This window comes from Nannobrachium achirus (assembly GCF_963921795.1).
Source record: "Nannobrachium achirus genome assembly, chromosome: 9".
In the NCBI taxonomy this organism is placed as follows: domain Eukaryota; kingdom Metazoa; phylum Chordata; class Actinopteri; order Myctophiformes; family Myctophidae; genus Nannobrachium; species Nannobrachium achirus.
Genome location: NC_137818.1, coordinates 35,928,469 through 35,945,193, shown reverse-complemented (window position 1 = coordinate 35,945,193; position 16,725 = coordinate 35,928,469). Strand labels below are relative to the sequence as shown.

Below are 16,725 nucleotides of genomic sequence, written 5' to 3'. Positions count from 1 at the left end.
GTGTGTCTGTCTGTCTGTCTGTCTGTGTGTATGTAGCCTGACTTCGGCGCGTAACTAGTGCCGCACCATTTACGCCACTCGCGCAATATATACATCAAAATGTGCGGCTCGGCCGGGAATGGTGTTCTATTTCGTTCCGATCCGCCTTACCATGCCGACGTAATCGGCAAAAAACGACGCTTAATTGTCCCCATTGACTTATAATGGGACAATGCAAGAAATCACTTTCAAGTATTTTTCTCTCGTAAACCATAGGAGCTACAGTTTCAAACCTCGGAGAGGAGATTCATAATGATTTTAAGAATGAATCGAAAAATAATTACATCACTCGGCCTCATGGTGGCGCTATAACGGCCCACTTTACGTTTTGCCCCGTAACTCTTGAACCGTAGATCGGAAAATTAAAATTCTTTTTTCCCTGGATTCCTTGGGTCAAGACGCATCTCCCCATATAGGCCACGCCCATTTGCGCCAGGATAGATTTTCCGCCATCTTGAATTTTCTCCAAAACACACTTTTTGCTCCTTTTCCTACATATTTTCTTCAAATGTCACAAAAATCGGTACACATGATCTACACACACACACACACACACACACACACACACACACACACACACACACACACACACACACACACACAGCTCCACTTCACACGGGTGTGATTTTTTATATAGAAACAGGAAAAAAAACGATATTTAGTCACAACCCATAAACATTTCTCTGTGACATATGGGTCCCGACCCACTGGTTGGGAAACAGTGATCTAGAACATTATCTGCTCCCAAATCAGGTTGGGTGTGCCGCACAAGTTACCACAGAGATGTACCTCAATACGAAGTGAACCCATCTAGATACTGTACCCCGAAAACCTGAAGATACCTCACTCACTAGCGCCCCAAATCCTGCTTTTGGTTGGTTCCCCGTGCTTTCAGTGGGTTTACCTGTGTGATGTGTGGAGGTGGGCATGTGTCTGCCACGGCACTGGAACACGATTGGTTGTAGACACAGCCGGGGGCGGGGCTTCCTGAGCACCAGACACACCCGTATTCCTCAGGCACCGCCCTGCACTGCGAGCAATCCGATTGGCCGGCTGAGCAGTCATACAGATGGACTGGAGATGATAGTTATGACCGTTAATACCATCATTCTAAGTAGTGGTCTTATCGTTATTATTGAGAAGTATGAAATATGACATTATTATGTGAGATTATGATATTCAGTATGAGGCGGTTCTTACGTCTCAGACTGGGTGATGAATCGATACGCAGACTTCCCCTCCTCACAAACACAGCTGCAGAATACTGAAGCTGTGTGACTGGAAAGACAAACTACACACACACACACACACGCGCACACACACACACGCACGCACGCACACACACACACACACACACACACACACACACACACAGAGAGACAGAGGGAGACAAACATGTTTTAAAGAGTTAGATTACATCCCTAGCTTTGTCTGATCTCAAGTTAAAGTTATTATCTTAGGTTGCGTGTGTTACCTGGTGAAAATGTGTGTGTGTGTGTGTGTGTGTGTGTGTGTGTGTGTGTGTGTGTGTGTGTGTGTGTGTGTGTGTTACCTGATGAGAAGAGCAGGTGAAGGTGTGTGTGTCATGTGTTTGCTTTACGCCAGCTGTCAGGTTGAACTGAGTTCCCTCCACTTCAACTACACACACATAGTCTGCTGAATCCTACACGCACACGCACACGCACACGCACGCACACGCACACGCACACGCACGCACACACACACACACACACACACACACACACACACACACACACACACACACACACACACACACACACACACACACACAGAAGTACAATGTTTTATGTATTACTACAGAATATGATCCATTATAACCCTTAAGTGCTGTTCGGGTCATTTTGACCCGTTTTACATTTTCATTTGAAAAAAAAAGGTAGAAGTTAAAAATGTGTCCACCTGAAACTCACTGGCCTTAAAGATTCTTCTGAGATGAACATGTAAAAAAAATATTTTTGCACTACACCCATGCTACACCCCCCTCATATTTTTTGAACCTTAAGTGCTGTTCGGGTCATTTTGACCCAGAAGCACAGAAATACACAGTATTATGCCAAAACACAGACACACAGTCACCCCCACTTCTAACACCCCCCTTCCAAAGCCCCATTCCGAACCCTCCCCGCCTTCCTATAAGCATGAGCAATATTGCCCAGTATTAAATGAAGTCGTTTTTTTTACATGGATTTCAGCTAAATCAGTAAAAACGCCTAGCTCTTTCAGTGTTTAATGGGATATAGCAAAGCAGAAATGCAAACATTTACCAAATATATCATATGAATTGTTTGGTATTGAGTCAAAGTCAATGTATCATGATGATTTGTTAAGTTAAAATTTATATTAGTGTTGTTTTTTTTAAACCAAATATCCACCGGGTCAAAATGACCCGAACAGAACGAAGGTGTAGTGAATCTGAACAGAACTTAAGGGTTTTAATTGTACTAATTAATTCAGTGTCATTATTGAATCCTAACTTGCTCACAGTGAAAATGTCCAGGTTTCTGCCTAGCAACACCAGGGAGGAGGAGACACCTATGGGAACCAACGAGGATCCTCCCAGAGAATAAATGACAGGACAGGATGCGGGTCCAAGAGACTGAGAAGCCTAGAGGTAGAGAAAGACAAGAAAGGTCAGAAAGCGGACAGACAGAAAAGCAGACAGACAGAAAAATAGACTGTAAGAGATATCTTCAGCCTAAATCAGGGGTCTTTAACGTTTTCAGGCCGAGGACCCCTTAGTTGAGAGAGAGATGAAGCAGGGACCCCCACAACCTTTTCATAGATTCCATATACAGTAGTTTTATCGTTTGACAGCACAATTATCAGTGTATTTTGGATTCATGTCAATTTGTGTTTTCAGGTATTTAACCACTTGAGCCGTCATTACCTAATAAACTTGACCTTTTACTCTGTACTTAGTCTGCTCTTTTTCCCCTCTACACCAAACCTCTTTGCCGAAAATAGCCAATCTACAAGCTCACAACGCCTTGCAGCGTGAGGCGTTGTGATCTGCTTTTGGCTACAGTTCTCAGAATATGGACACTAGGGTTCAAGTTGTTATTATAAAAACGATTGGGAGATTTGGAGGAGCCTCTGTAGTAACTCTGAGGACCCCCTGGGGGTCCCGGACCCCCTGTTGAAGACCCCTGGCCTAAATGATACTCTCGCTAAGCATTGTCTTCCATAAGAATGTGTGGACAGTCATACACAGACTGAGAGGGTGGCTAATGTTAATGTTTATCTGCAAAGCAAGGGATGGGTTTGCTTGGGGTTGATGGATTTAAATTTGACACATGGTAGTGGTATCGGTACAGCTGGCGCCCAACAATGGGCTACAAAAGTGGGCCCAAGGAAATGACAAGCCATCATAAGCTTTTATTGGCCTCATATTGCATTTGACATCAGCTTTTTATTTTCGGTTTGCGCGCCTATCCAGTCTATGTGGTCCTCCAAATAAAAGGGAATGTAATATTTGTTTGCCAGTTAGATATGGCTGTCATTAGTCAAAAACTTGTCAGTGGAATACTGCTGAAACACCCACATCAGCAGCACTACATCCACACTGACAGTTTCAACTCACACTCCCTGGAGATGTCTGCACTGAGAGTTCGTTATCACCTGCATGGAACTAGGAGAAAACACTGGATGAGGTGATGTCTGAGGGTGCCAATTTACCAAGCTCAACTACAGGCCAGAGATTCTTACGCAAACACATAGACATACAGTACAGACAGACAGAGGTGGAAAGTAACTTATATTAGACTATATTTACTCAAGTACTTTAGTTGCATATTTCCAATTTTCAGCACTCTTACTTCTACACCACTACATCTCGGAGGCAGATATTGTACTTTTACTCCACTGTTAAATTATTATTTTAAAACTTTCCAGTAGTTACTAGTTACTTTGTACATTTGTTATAACAAAATATACATAAACCACTTCAGCCCCATTTAAACTTTGGCTATTTGAAAATAGCCGATCTACACACTCATAACAATGCGTCGGAATGCGACACATTGTGAGCTTGTAGAGCTGTAAGTATATTTTGATGTAGTAAAAAGTAAGGATTACCTGACTTTTCCTTTTTATTTTTTTATACATTTTTATCCCACGATTTTGCAACCCATTTTTCACCCAGTGCCAATTATCTAGTGTAATCCTGTGCACTACACTCCCTCTGCCAACCTGGGGTGACTTTAACTTCTAACAGAGTGTTTCAGGTACATTGCCGTATTGATACTTTTACTTTTAAGTTAAAAAAAAAGTCATAGTTTTTCCACCACTGCAGACAGAAAGACAGACAGGCCAGCCTACCCTCTGGTTGTGTATAATGTGTGTGTTGGGACAGCGGTGGCTGTGGGTACAGAGCTGGTCAAGGGGACACCAGTTACACTCCCATATGCTGGTGACACACGCCATACAACTGCAGAAGACGAGATGAGAGGGTTATTGTAATAAATTACACAATGTGACAACTGCTATATACAGGGTTCCCACACATTTTTATCAATTAATTTCCAAAACTTTTCCAAAACTTTTCCAGAATATTTAACCCAATTTCCAAGACTATATAACAATAATTCAGCTCAATAACGCGTACTCCTACGCGCAATGCCCAAAGACAGGTAGTGTATGCCATTGGTTCTCAACCTTTTCACCCCCCGAAATAATCATATTGGAACTGGGGACCCCGGCACCCTGACGAGTACTAAGAGTAGAGGAATTTTGTATAACACGGTTTTATTGTGAATTAGCCGATCTACATGCTCACAACGCCTCGCAACGCGAGGCGTTGTGAGCATGTAGATCTGCTATTTTCACAATTTCTGCCTCTAATATTTATCAATTTGGCCAATGTTTAATTTGTCATTTCAGAGGTATTAACAAAATCAATAACCAAAGACAATGCATAGCTATTTTTTCCAGGACCTTCCAGGACCCTTGCCTTGATCAATTCCAAAACTTTTCCAGTACTGGAAAAATATTTTTCTAATTTCAAAATATTTCCAGGAATTTCATGACCGTGGGAACCCTGTATGTTTTATAATTTGTTGTTATGTATTTGTATGCATGCGTGAGCATTACGGTGAAGTGCTGTTAAGTCGTCCTATAGCTCCACAGTCGTAGAAGGTCATGTTGATGTGAGAGATGGTCACATGACCAAACATCAGCGACACGGGCAGGGTCATGTGATCTGGAACAAGGAAGTAACAGTTTCATTTTGTTATGTTGCGTATAAAGTATTAACTATTAAGGCTGTTGATTTTACATACGCCAGATCTACCAGGGTTGGCTGAACAACAGCATAATTTTCTTTTATTAGAGGATTTCATTTTGAAAATCAGCTTGAATAAAAGCCTCTTCCTGTTTGTTTGTCAAAATACTTTTTTTCCCTTTTTTTTAATCAAACCATTCAAGACATATCAAATCAAAACCAGAGTGTTGTTAGATTGGGTCACAACTGTCTCAACTCTATTTGAGTCTATTTGTTATTAATATTATATATTTTGTAGTCCTCACCGCTTCCTGTTGGTTTGGGTGGGAGGAGCTCTGGGGAAGGTGATTGACAGATGATGCTTGTTCCCTTGACAACAGCAGGCTGAGGAGGGAGGCTCCCAAAGGCACAGGACAGAGACTCCGCCTCTGAGAGGGAGGGGAGCTGAGCCACGCTCATGGTCACCTAGGAGGAGACACACATAAATAAATAATGTAATAACATTTTACAATAGAAAATACTATATTTCAATATTTGATAGCCTTTGTTAATATTTAGATTTGGTCATCTGACTTTCATCAGGCATCTGGATAAACAACAAAAATGATCTGTATACTGCCTAATGAGCGATGGAGAGAACATGGACCAATCATGGAGCCAGGCAAATACTTTGTCAACACAAAAAAACACTGCAATGTAAAATGACCTACTGTGCAACAACATAAGCCAAATATTATTTGCTTATTAAGCTACGTCACACAATACCATGATATGTTGGTTCCATATTATCAAGCATGTGTGGTACATTGAAAATGTTGATTTTGGATTGACTCATTATTAGTATTGTATCAAAGGAGGTTAAATTACCATTGAATAATGTCACCCCCACACTGAAAATATTGGTGTTGGCGATTACATTGCCATAATATGGCTAATGTAGTGAGACCACAGCATAAGCCAATAACAATAAACGGTCAGTTTTAGGGCTTCACATAAGCTAAATATCTTGATGATAAACCATGGGTTGTTTTGGTGAAGCCAAAAACACAGCAACACTCCAGCATGAATTTGAATGAACAGTAACTCAGTAAAAAAAAGAAAAACAGTATTATTTTCATTCTCTTGCCAATGTGTTCTCATTGGACTCCAGTCCCTGTCGCTGCCAATCCCCACTGTTGGCGAGTCTAGAGTTTGCACTGCCACATGCATACACATGGCATCGCCAGCCACCATCCGCCCCCAGCAGGCGGCCAGACCAAGCAGTAAGTGACAGCGACAAGGACATGATCCCCATCTTCCCACCCATGAATGCTGCCAATTGTTTTCGTTGGAGTGCCCGGCCAAGCCAGTGGCAGCGTTCCTCAGTGAGAGTCTATGGGCAAGAGTGTTTTCACAGACGCTATGCCCAAGGGGTCTGCCAGGAAATCACCTTCACAGCGTTATAAAAACATACCTGCGTCTGCTCCTCTCGGCTCTGATAGGCTGGCTGAAGGCCTTCAATTGTCACACACTGATTGGATGATTCAAAACTCCACAGCCAATGATTGTGCCGGGTGTGGTTGATGCACTGCTTTTTACGGCTACACCTGGAAGGACAGACGGACGGAGAGATGGGTAGAAAAATAGACAGGTGGAAAGAAAAACAGTTAAAGTGTGAAGAGTTAGAAGGAGAAGGAGTTAAAAGGAGAAGAGGAGGTAGAGGGGAAAAAGGAGTAGAAGGGTCAGACAGTAATTGCGACCGTCAGGTCGCAGTTACTATCAAAACCTATCTATACTATCAAAACCCTGTCTGTCAGTCAGTCAGTCAGTCAGTCAGTCAGTTAGTCTGTCAGTCAGTAACATCACGTCACGTCACACTTTTCCCCTACTCATATCTCCGCCACCGTTGCCCCTATCCATGCCAAACTTTGCATACACACACTCCTTGGCTGCCAAACCACAACCTCACAACCCCCTCATTTCTCACATGGCCCTCTTCTAACGCCACCATGAGGCCGATTCTTGCAAAACAAGAATCTCTAAAGTCATGTCATCAACATGGCTCTGTCCCATTTCCCATATTCCCTCCTGATTGGCTACCATTGCCTTCTAAAGTTTGTGTATGCGACCTGGCAGTCACTTATCTCCCGATTTAGGGAGTCTTACTGGTATAGTTTTGCGTGTCTTCACAGATCGTGTTCTCTCACAGTGAAACAATACGAAAGAGAGTATAATATTGGAATCTAACTACAGACAGACAGACAGACAGACAGGTAGGTAGCTACTTACTTTCCCTCCAGAACACACCATCCACAGAAGGGGTCTCTGACAGACAGACAGGACTCACAGTCGGTCTGCTTGTCACACTGTGAGACAGGTACCTTAGATAGCTGCCAGGGAGGGGAGAGAGACACAGAGAGAGAGAGAGAGAGAGAGAGAGAGAGAGAGAGAGAGAGAGAGAGAGAGAGAGAGAGAGAGAGAGAGAGAGAGAGATATTCACAAAAAGACAGAGAGACAGACAGGTAGAAAGACCAAATTAAATGTGTGTTTCTTTATGTTTGGTGTCAGACAGATATAGGAGGCATCTTCACCTACCTTTTTCTGTGTGAGAACGTAAACGTATTGTTCAGTCTCGTCCAATAGGAGATCAGCGTTGACCGCACCCCCCTGGTCCACTGTTACGCTGTCATACAGCAGACCTGACCGGTTTGCATGCACAAACACCTACACACACACACACACACACACACACACACACACACACACACACACACACACACACACACACACACACACACACACACACACACACACACACACACACACACACACACACACACACACACACACACACACACACAGGCAGTAATCATTAGTGGCAGGGTAAACAACATATTTTGTGTGTGTGTGTTTGTGTGTTTGTGTGTGTGTGTGTGTGTGTGTGTGTGTGTGCATGCGTGCGTGCGTGCGTGCGTGCGTGCGTGCGTGTGCATGCGTGTGTGTGTGGCTTTAATCCTAGCCTGAGAACTTTGGAGATATTTTACATATGTACTTTATTTCACTCTGAATATTTCATGACCTGCATGCACGTACACACGCACACACACGCACACGCACACACACACACACACACACACACACACACACACACACACACACACCGTGTAAATGTTTCATGGTATATTAAACTGGCCCCCAGCTGTGACAACCTACCCAGAATGCACCTGAGGGGCCAATAACCCATCAGCATCAAGAGTCTGAGCATGCACTGAGACTTGTACCCCAGAGCTAAACACACACACGCACACACACGTGCACGCAAGCACGCACGCACAAACAGGGAGTTCAAAACATTGAGGATCCGCTGGGATCCCCAGTACCAGATGTATCCAACATCTATCAGAGATATATTACAGTATAACAGATCAAACGCTGATATCATGAGAGCAAGGGACTGGCTGTATGGGGTTATCAATAGGCACGAGTGTTCACATCGGGAGGCTGCTTTTAATGTGGCTGCCAATTTTAACGACATCAATCAAAAGAAAGTCCTGCTGAGTCCTGCTACAAGCCTAGAATGCCAATGCACTTGTTGGGTTTTGTTATTGAAAAAACATTCTGAGGGCAGCCTGTTTCTGTTAAGGGTGATTTATAATCGGTTGTGCACCGAAAACAGCTGATCTACAAGCTCACAATGCATTGTGTTGATTTGTGTTAGATGCAACCAAGTACAGTGTGAATTGGGAGTTAGAATGTGTGTCTGCAATTTCCAACCCAATGACACACCGAATGCTACCTGTACTTAAAGTAAGTACAGCAGGTCGGCTTTTTGTTGGTATCGGCCGAGAATGAATGAGGGTGCCGATCCCATTTTCAATGCAATCTGCCTACAGACAAAACCAGTCACCAACAGACCCTCACCCTACCACTGCTGTTACAACACCATTGCATCCTCTAATCTTGTCACCAAGCTCAGAGACCTTGGACTCAACACACAGCAGTGCAGTACACTGGCACCAGCACCTCCTCCACACTGATGTGTTCAGTCTCCTCCTATACTCCTTGTTGACTCAGGACTGTGTGGCTACAGCCATATTCAGCTCAAACACAACAATGGATTATTGACAACACTACCATCATCAGCCTGATTACAACAAACGATGATAACAGCATACAGAGTTACAGACAAGAAGTGGAAGCCCTGACTTTGTGGTGCCAGCATAACAACCTCCATGTCAATGTCAGCATGGCACTACAGGAAGCTGAAGCCATCCCCATCAACAAGTCTGCAATGGAGAGAGAGTATAAGCAGCTTCAGTTTCCTTGGTGTGCACATCCAGGTCTGTGGCCAAATACATATCATTTTTGGGGTCCTTCAAATGAAAACATTTGAGCACCACTGGCACAACTTAGAAACATAGGTTTTAAAAAAAAAACCTTATAAGGATTTGAAATATTCGAAATAGCAGATCTACAAGCTCACAGCCGCGCTGTAAGCTTGTATATCCGCTATTTTTCAATAGTTAAAGTACCCAGGGCCCAGAATTTGGTGCGACACCTCTGTGCACATCAGCGAGCATGGAACTGGGCACAGAGTGTCTCTTCTTCCTCCACAGACTTTAGAGGTTCCGCATGGACTTCAGGACTTTGCAACGTCTACAGGTGCACCACCGTAGAGAATATTCTGACTGGGTGCAAGGCTCTACAGAGGGTGGTTAAAACAACACAGTGCATCACCAGGAGTAACCGCGGCCATGTAGGCCTGCATGGGCAACTGGCGGCCACATGCAGCCTCTAGTGTGGGGCCTTAACACCCAAGGGGCCAGACTCGTTCAGTAACGAGATACGGCCACTGGAGGTCGCTGTGCCAAAAGGAGTTGTCTTGTTCAGGAACGAGACAAAGGGTTAACTTGGTTACATGGAGCTGCATGCATCCTGTGTTGTCAGGGAAAGACCCTGGTCCATACGTCATAACGTAGCTCGCAGAGAGACAAAATGGCGCGTCTAGGCTGCATTGATTTCTATTCTATGCTGAAACATAAAAAGGGCTTTATCTATGAATAAGGTGCAAAGAACGCCAGGGAAGCAGAGATCTGATTGTTTTCACGGCGACACTTTACCGCGATGGTCGGCCCCGGTTTGGATTTTAGCTCTTCAAAATTAAAGCGTAAGTGAACGACGGCAGCAGCAACAGCTAGAAATGTTAGAAACCTTGGCTTCCCATGTGTTAAGGGGAGCAAATGCTAATTTCGTGCAAGTTTGTCTTAAAGCGCAAAATTTTGCACAGATGTAGCCCAGGGCATGCTCTAATGATTTAGCTAGGGCGCCCGAGTTTGCGACCTTCAGGGGTCGCCACAGCGGCCAAATCAAGTTGGGCTCCCATCGACTTTCTATACAGGAGGAAAATACATTCCTTGGGCTACAAATGGCCTCAGAAAACGATGGTTTAGTGATGAAAAGTGATGACTCATCACTTTTCATCACTAATCACAGTTTTGTGGGCGTTTTCTGGGGCTATTTGTAGCCCAAGGAATGTTTTTTGTGCAAAACAAATGCTTGCAATGGATTCAGCATCATGACAACCCCCTAGTTAGACCCCTCACGTCCTACTTAAATACCCAGAAAAAAAAAAGTCGATGGCAGCCCAACTTGATTTGACCGCTGTGGCGCCCCCGAAGGTCGCAAACTCGGGCGCCCTAGCTAAATCATTAGGGCATGCCCTGGGCTACATCTGTGCAAAATTTGGCGCTTTAAGACAAATTTGCACGAAATTAGCTTTTCCTCCCCTTAAAGGACCTACACCATGAATCTTCACTTTTTCTATTTTAAAACCTTTTTTTGGGGTCCCACTGGCACCTTCTATCCTCACAAAGTCCTATTTCTGACCATTGTGTCTTTCTCTGTTCAAAAACAGAGTTGAAAAGCTTTCCACGGGTTCTCAGAACAGTGCTGCTCTGAGAGTTGACGCATGTGACGTCACACGCGTTTCCCCCCCCCCCCCACCTTTCGGGTAAAAACCAGAGCTACTGTTGTAAACCCAGCCCCTCATTTGTTTCTAATTTGCTTAGCCTCCACCTCCATCTGCAGCTGGCTTACTGTTCTGGGGCTGCTCACTCAGTGCTCTCACTCTGCCTCCCTGTATAGTAGACAGAGTCATTTCCTTCTTTTATTCTATCAACATTTTTGCTATCAACATGTCCAAGGAGAAGTCTTAACGTTCCTGGATTGCACTATATATGTGACGTTATAGACTGCGAGGACCCAAGCTTCGTCCCTTCTAACAAGGAAACAAAAGACAATTTTTAATGATCCGAGGCCTTCTGAAGCCTGGGCCTAAATTTTCAATCCAGTGACGGAGCGAGCCGCGGTGGCCGGGTGGGAGCTCGCCGCGGAGCTCGCCGCGGTGGCCGGGTGGGTGCTCGCCGCGGAGCTCGCCGCGGTGGCCGGGTGGGAGCTCGCCGCGGAGCTCGCCGCGGTGGCCGGGTGGGAGCTCACCGCGGAGCTCGCCGCGGTGGCCGGGTGGGTGCTCGCCGCGGAGCTCGCCGCGGTGGCCGGGTGGGTGCTCGCCGCGGAGCTCGCCGCGGTGGCCGGGTGGGTGCTCGCCGCGGAGCTCGCCGCGGTGGCCGGGTGGGTGCTCGCCGCGGAGCTCGCCGCGGTGGCCGGGTGGGAGCTCGCCGCGGTGGCCGGGTGGGAGCTCGCCGCGGTGGCCGGGTGGGAGCTCGCCGCGGAGCTCGCCGCGGTGGCCGGGTGGGTGCTCGCCGCGGAGCTCGCCGCGGTGGCCGGGTGGGAGCTCGCCGCGGTGGCCGGGTGGGAGCTCGCCGCGGAACTCGCCGCGGTGGCCGGGTGGGAGCGAGCCGCGGAGCTCGCCGCGGTGGCCGGGTGGGAGCTCGCCGCGGAGCATTTGACAGTAGGCTTATATCATACAACATAGGCCTACAGTAGGCTATAATCAGAGCTGCAACATTATCCTATTTTTGTATTGGCCCAATATTAACATTATGTGTTGTCAACGTTGGAGGAGTGGGGAGGAGGGGAGGGGGGAGGGGTGGAAAAACCCCACTAGATGCGCCCCTGAGCAAACAAAGGCCGTTTTGGTATTGCAGCTGCAGAGCCTAATTATAGCACAGCTAGTAGAAACAAAAGGAATGGTCAGAGTGTTTGTTGAGGGTTAAGACCTGTCTAAGACTCAATTTTGAGCATATATTTATTCAAAAAATAGAGTTTTAAAAGAATGGTGTAGTCCCTTTAAGGCCCCACACTACCCCTCCTTCACTTTATGCGGCCCGCAGGTTAATATTGGAGTACTGATATATTATTGATTTCAGCTGTTAAAATTCCAAACATGGAAAAAATGACCGTCTTTAATTAATTCAGTCTATATTAGTAGCTTAATGACTAGTATTAAAATGTTATTGTATTTTTTATGTCCAATGTTTTTGTATACGTTCATAAAGTTAACATAAGAACATATAAATGCATTTGACATTTTAAAACAAAAGAAGAAAAAAAAGTTACTTTTCGGGATTCCAATTCAAAAATAGCAGATCTACAAGCTCAAAACGCGTCGCCCTGCGAGCTTGTAGATCGGCTATTTTTGCTATATGCATTGTGGCCCTCTGGAGTGAGTGTGAAAATGTAGTGGCCCTCTCTATCATCAAAGTTGCCCACCCTGATGTAGGGCATGCATGACACCTAGAAGAGATGGACGAATGCCCAGAGGATCCCAGTCACCTCAGAAATGGACTGTTACCTCATCTAACAAACAGACTAGAACATTGGGTCCAGATACAGCAGAATCAGGGAAAAGTTTCCATCTTCTTCTTTCTAAGACTAATGAACTGGTACAATAACTTTGACTCCCACATCCCCATACACACACACACACACACACACACACATACAGTATACGCAGTCATTTAGAATCCTTGCATCATCATTCCTGCTGCTTAGACTTGGAGGGGTTGTGTGTCTGTGCGAGTATGCACAGCAGATATGAAAAGTAATACACATATAGTGCAGTGCAGTGCAGTACACACAAAGTATGACAGTGACGACACAACTGTAAACAAAAGACTGTTGAGTTTAACTGTAAATACACAACACCTGACTGAATAAATTATCAGGCTCAACATACTGTAACATTCACCCTCAATATACTGTACCATCCTCAATACAACCCCAACCTCAATACATCACCATCTTCAATACAAAACCAGCCTCAATACAACACCACTCACAATTCATCACCACCATCATAAATAATACACCTTCAACACAATAACACATACTGTATCGTCGTTGTTGGATGGAAACCTTGTATGTCCGTTTCTTTTGTATTTATCATTTAAAAAATGATTTAAACTAGTGAAAACAGTCGATCTACAAGCACACAACGCCTCGCACCCCGCGAGGCGTTGTGTGCTTGTAGAGCTGCTGTTTTCACTACTCTTGTGCGACGGCCTTGTATGATGAAGCAGGGGTTTACTTTGCGAAAAAACATAAAAATGTGAAACTTCGAGATACAAGGTTTCTGCCCAACAGTGACGATATTATGGTAAACAAACAGTATATTTACACACAGTACATTGTGTGTGTGTGCGTGTGTGTGTGTGTGTGTGTGTGTGTGTGTGTGTGTGTGTGTGTGTGTGTGTGTGTGTGTGTGTGTGTGTGTGTGTGTGTGTGTTACAGTACCTTGTGCAGTCTTCCCTCTTTGTCTCCCAGCATGGCGATGGTGTGCCCCGCCTCTGTTGCCGCGGTAACAGCAGTGAGCAGCGTTGTGGCGGTGATGGTGGGTGTGGAGGGGAGGGGCAAGGCACTGGCTATGGGACTGGGGGTGTGTTCCCCCCCACATGGATACTCTGTTAGAGAGTCCTAGAGAGAGAGAGGGAGAATTACATCACTTATTGCATCGAATCTCAAAGTGGGGTCCGGGGACCCCCAGGGGTCCTTGAGGGGGCTCCAGTTAGCAAAATGACTTTAACCCTATTTTATACTTTGGCTATTCGAAAATAGCTGACCTACAAGCTCGCCAAACGATGCGTGGTGAGCTTGTAGATCTGCTATTTGTTTTACATTTAGAAAATCTTGAACATTTGTGGAAAAGTTTGGACACAAATCTTCTCTTATGGCGGTCCCTGGGACACATTTCTTTAAGATGGGGGTCCCCGACCAAATACATATCAATTTGGGGGTCCTTGACATGACAATGTTTGAGAACCACCGACTTATTGGGATCCAAAAACTAAATAAATAACAAAGAGTATTTGACCACGTCAGAGTATCTGTCCAAAGTGACTGCCTGGTTCTCTGGTAAACTGACTGACTGAGAAACTCTGATGAAGAATTTTCCAAAGGTTTAAAAAATGTTGACCTTTAACCACTTCTTGAACCCCAGCATCCATATTCTGGGAGCAACATGTATAGCCAAGCTCACACCGTGTACAGCGCTAGCTCCATTCCAGTTTGTCAAGTCTTGAGGGTTCAAGTGGTTAATTATAGTGCCCCCATCAGGCTATTTCGTTCAGGATCTCTGAAATTGTAGATGGAAGAGCAGACACCAATTTTGAAAGATGTGAAGCACTTGCTGACAGAGAAGAATTTAGATGGGGGAGAAAAACACTTGCAGCAGCTTGTACTGATGGTGCTGCTGTTATGACAGAATGCCGCCGAGATGTTGTTAAAAACCCAGAGTGGAATTCAACTGGTAGGGAATAGGGATGCATTACACAGCGGCAGCGCATCGTCTTGCTCTTGCTGCTAGTGACGCCGGCAGACCTGAGCAACAGGTGAAAAAGTTTCAGCGGGAATTGAGGTCAATTTATTATTTCTTTCTCATTTCCCCCCAAGTAACTCTGCTGTAAGAAGTAACAAGCTGCTTGAATTGCAGAAAGAGTTTCATAAGCTCCAACTGAGTTTCACCCAGCCACATGCTGCAGTGCACAGTGAGCTGGCTGTCAATTCACATTCACAATGCTGTGTCAGTGGAGTGTGAAAAGCCTTGAGATATGTACTGGAGTACATGCTGCCTCCTATACTCTGACGAAGCCAAAGGTTTACTGATAGCTGTCACATAGACAGTTCAATTCTGTGGCCCTCTTTCACATGATGATGGATCTACGGTACCTTTGGCACAAGGTCCTTCTCTCAAAACATTTTCAAATAGAAGATCTGGACTTCACAGAGTACCGAAGAGGCTCTGAGAGAAATGAGAGTCCAGAAGAGGAATTAAAGAAGAGGAATTGTTCAGCTCTCTTCATGTTAACAAGTTTAAAGGAGACAAGCATTTTGACTTCCACTGGTTGGACGTGAAGAGCCGGTATGAAGGACCCTTGATATGTGAAACTGACAAGAGGATTTCCAGCTGACACAATGGATATTCTGTCATGGTTCACTGTTGGGGAACCAAAAACAAAGCCACTGTGGCAAAACAGACCTCTGAGAATGTCTCTCTCTGTTTATGACTTGACTTATTCCTGTAGGCTTCTAGGCTTCTCTCTCTTTATGGTGCAAAGAAACTTGAAAAGCTACTTACAACACTTCTCGTGGAATGTAGGCGTAATTGTGGAAGGACAGAGTTTGCATTGCTTAACCGAGGGGTGCAACTATCAAATTATTTTCTTTCTATTTGTAAGATATTTTTGGGGACATGCGGTAAAGATTGTTGGGAACGTGTCAGGCCACTTGGGAGCCTAGGTTTTATGTTTTTATTTTCCCAATATAGGGATGCCTTGGTTAATGTGGTTAACTGAGTTTTTTTAATGCTGATAATTGTTTAAGTACTTTTCAAAGCCTTGACAGTCCAAGTGTACATGAAATAAAAATTGTACTGATGGAGCAAGAGAGACAGATACTAGAGAGAGAGAAAGAGAGAGAGAGAGAGAGAGAGAGAGAGAGAGAGAGAGAGAGAGAGAGAGAGAGAGAGAGAGTAACAGAGTATCTCCTGTTGGGACACGCTGAGATAAAGCTTGTTTTACTGGTTGTGTGTTGCTGCGGGCTCTTAAATCCTTCTGGTATTTGTTGCTCTGAGCTAATTTCTTTTATTAACATTATGAGCAAAAGAAACATGAGATATGATAGGACAGGACACAGCAGTACAGTACAAGCACACACGCTGAGCTAGTGATGTAATGAGCATCGTCCACCAGCAGGTGGCGAGAGAGAGACACACAGCTGAAGTCAACAAGAGAGCAGCTCAGGAGAGAGGAAATTACACAGAGAGACAGGATGTTGGACAGGGAGACAGGAAATTAGGAGTGAGCTGAGGTATGAGGACCGACTGGTTGTCAGCAATACAGCTTATATACTCTCTCTCTCTAACACACATACACACACTTAGATATACAGGGATGTTGTAAACATGTGTGAGACGTTTGCCGGCATGCATGTGTGAGTTCTTGTTTGTGTAATAATGCAGGTCAGACAACACGATATGTGCATGTTTACATGTGTACTATATATACCTGGATTTG

At 44.9% G+C, this 16,725-nt stretch overlaps 1 protein-coding gene across 1 annotated transcript in view; it reads right to left on the bottom strand.

Annotated features, from left to right (window-relative positions):
• The window catches only part of plxnb3 (plexin B3), a gene marked incomplete at both ends in the record, with an annotated part of 68,180 nt that overhangs the window by 20,952 nt on the left and 30,503 nt on the right, over positions 1–16,725 (bottom strand). The window contains 11 exons of the mRNA XM_080732718.1: positions 944–1,113; positions 1,240–1,330; positions 1,592–1,702; positions 2,543–2,665; positions 4,378–4,486; positions 5,149–5,257; positions 5,584–5,743; positions 6,732–6,864; positions 7,547–7,647; positions 7,853–7,981; positions 13,949–14,128. Of these exons, the coding sequence (XP_080588844.1) occupies positions 944–1,113; positions 1,240–1,330; positions 1,592–1,702; positions 2,543–2,665; positions 4,378–4,486; positions 5,149–5,257; positions 5,584–5,743; positions 6,732–6,864; positions 7,547–7,647; positions 7,853–7,981; positions 13,949–14,128 (1,416 nt within the window). The remainder of the gene's footprint in view (positions 1–943; positions 1,114–1,239; positions 1,331–1,591; positions 1,703–2,542; positions 2,666–4,377; positions 4,487–5,148; positions 5,258–5,583; positions 5,744–6,731; positions 6,865–7,546; positions 7,648–7,852; positions 7,982–13,948; positions 14,129–16,725) is intronic.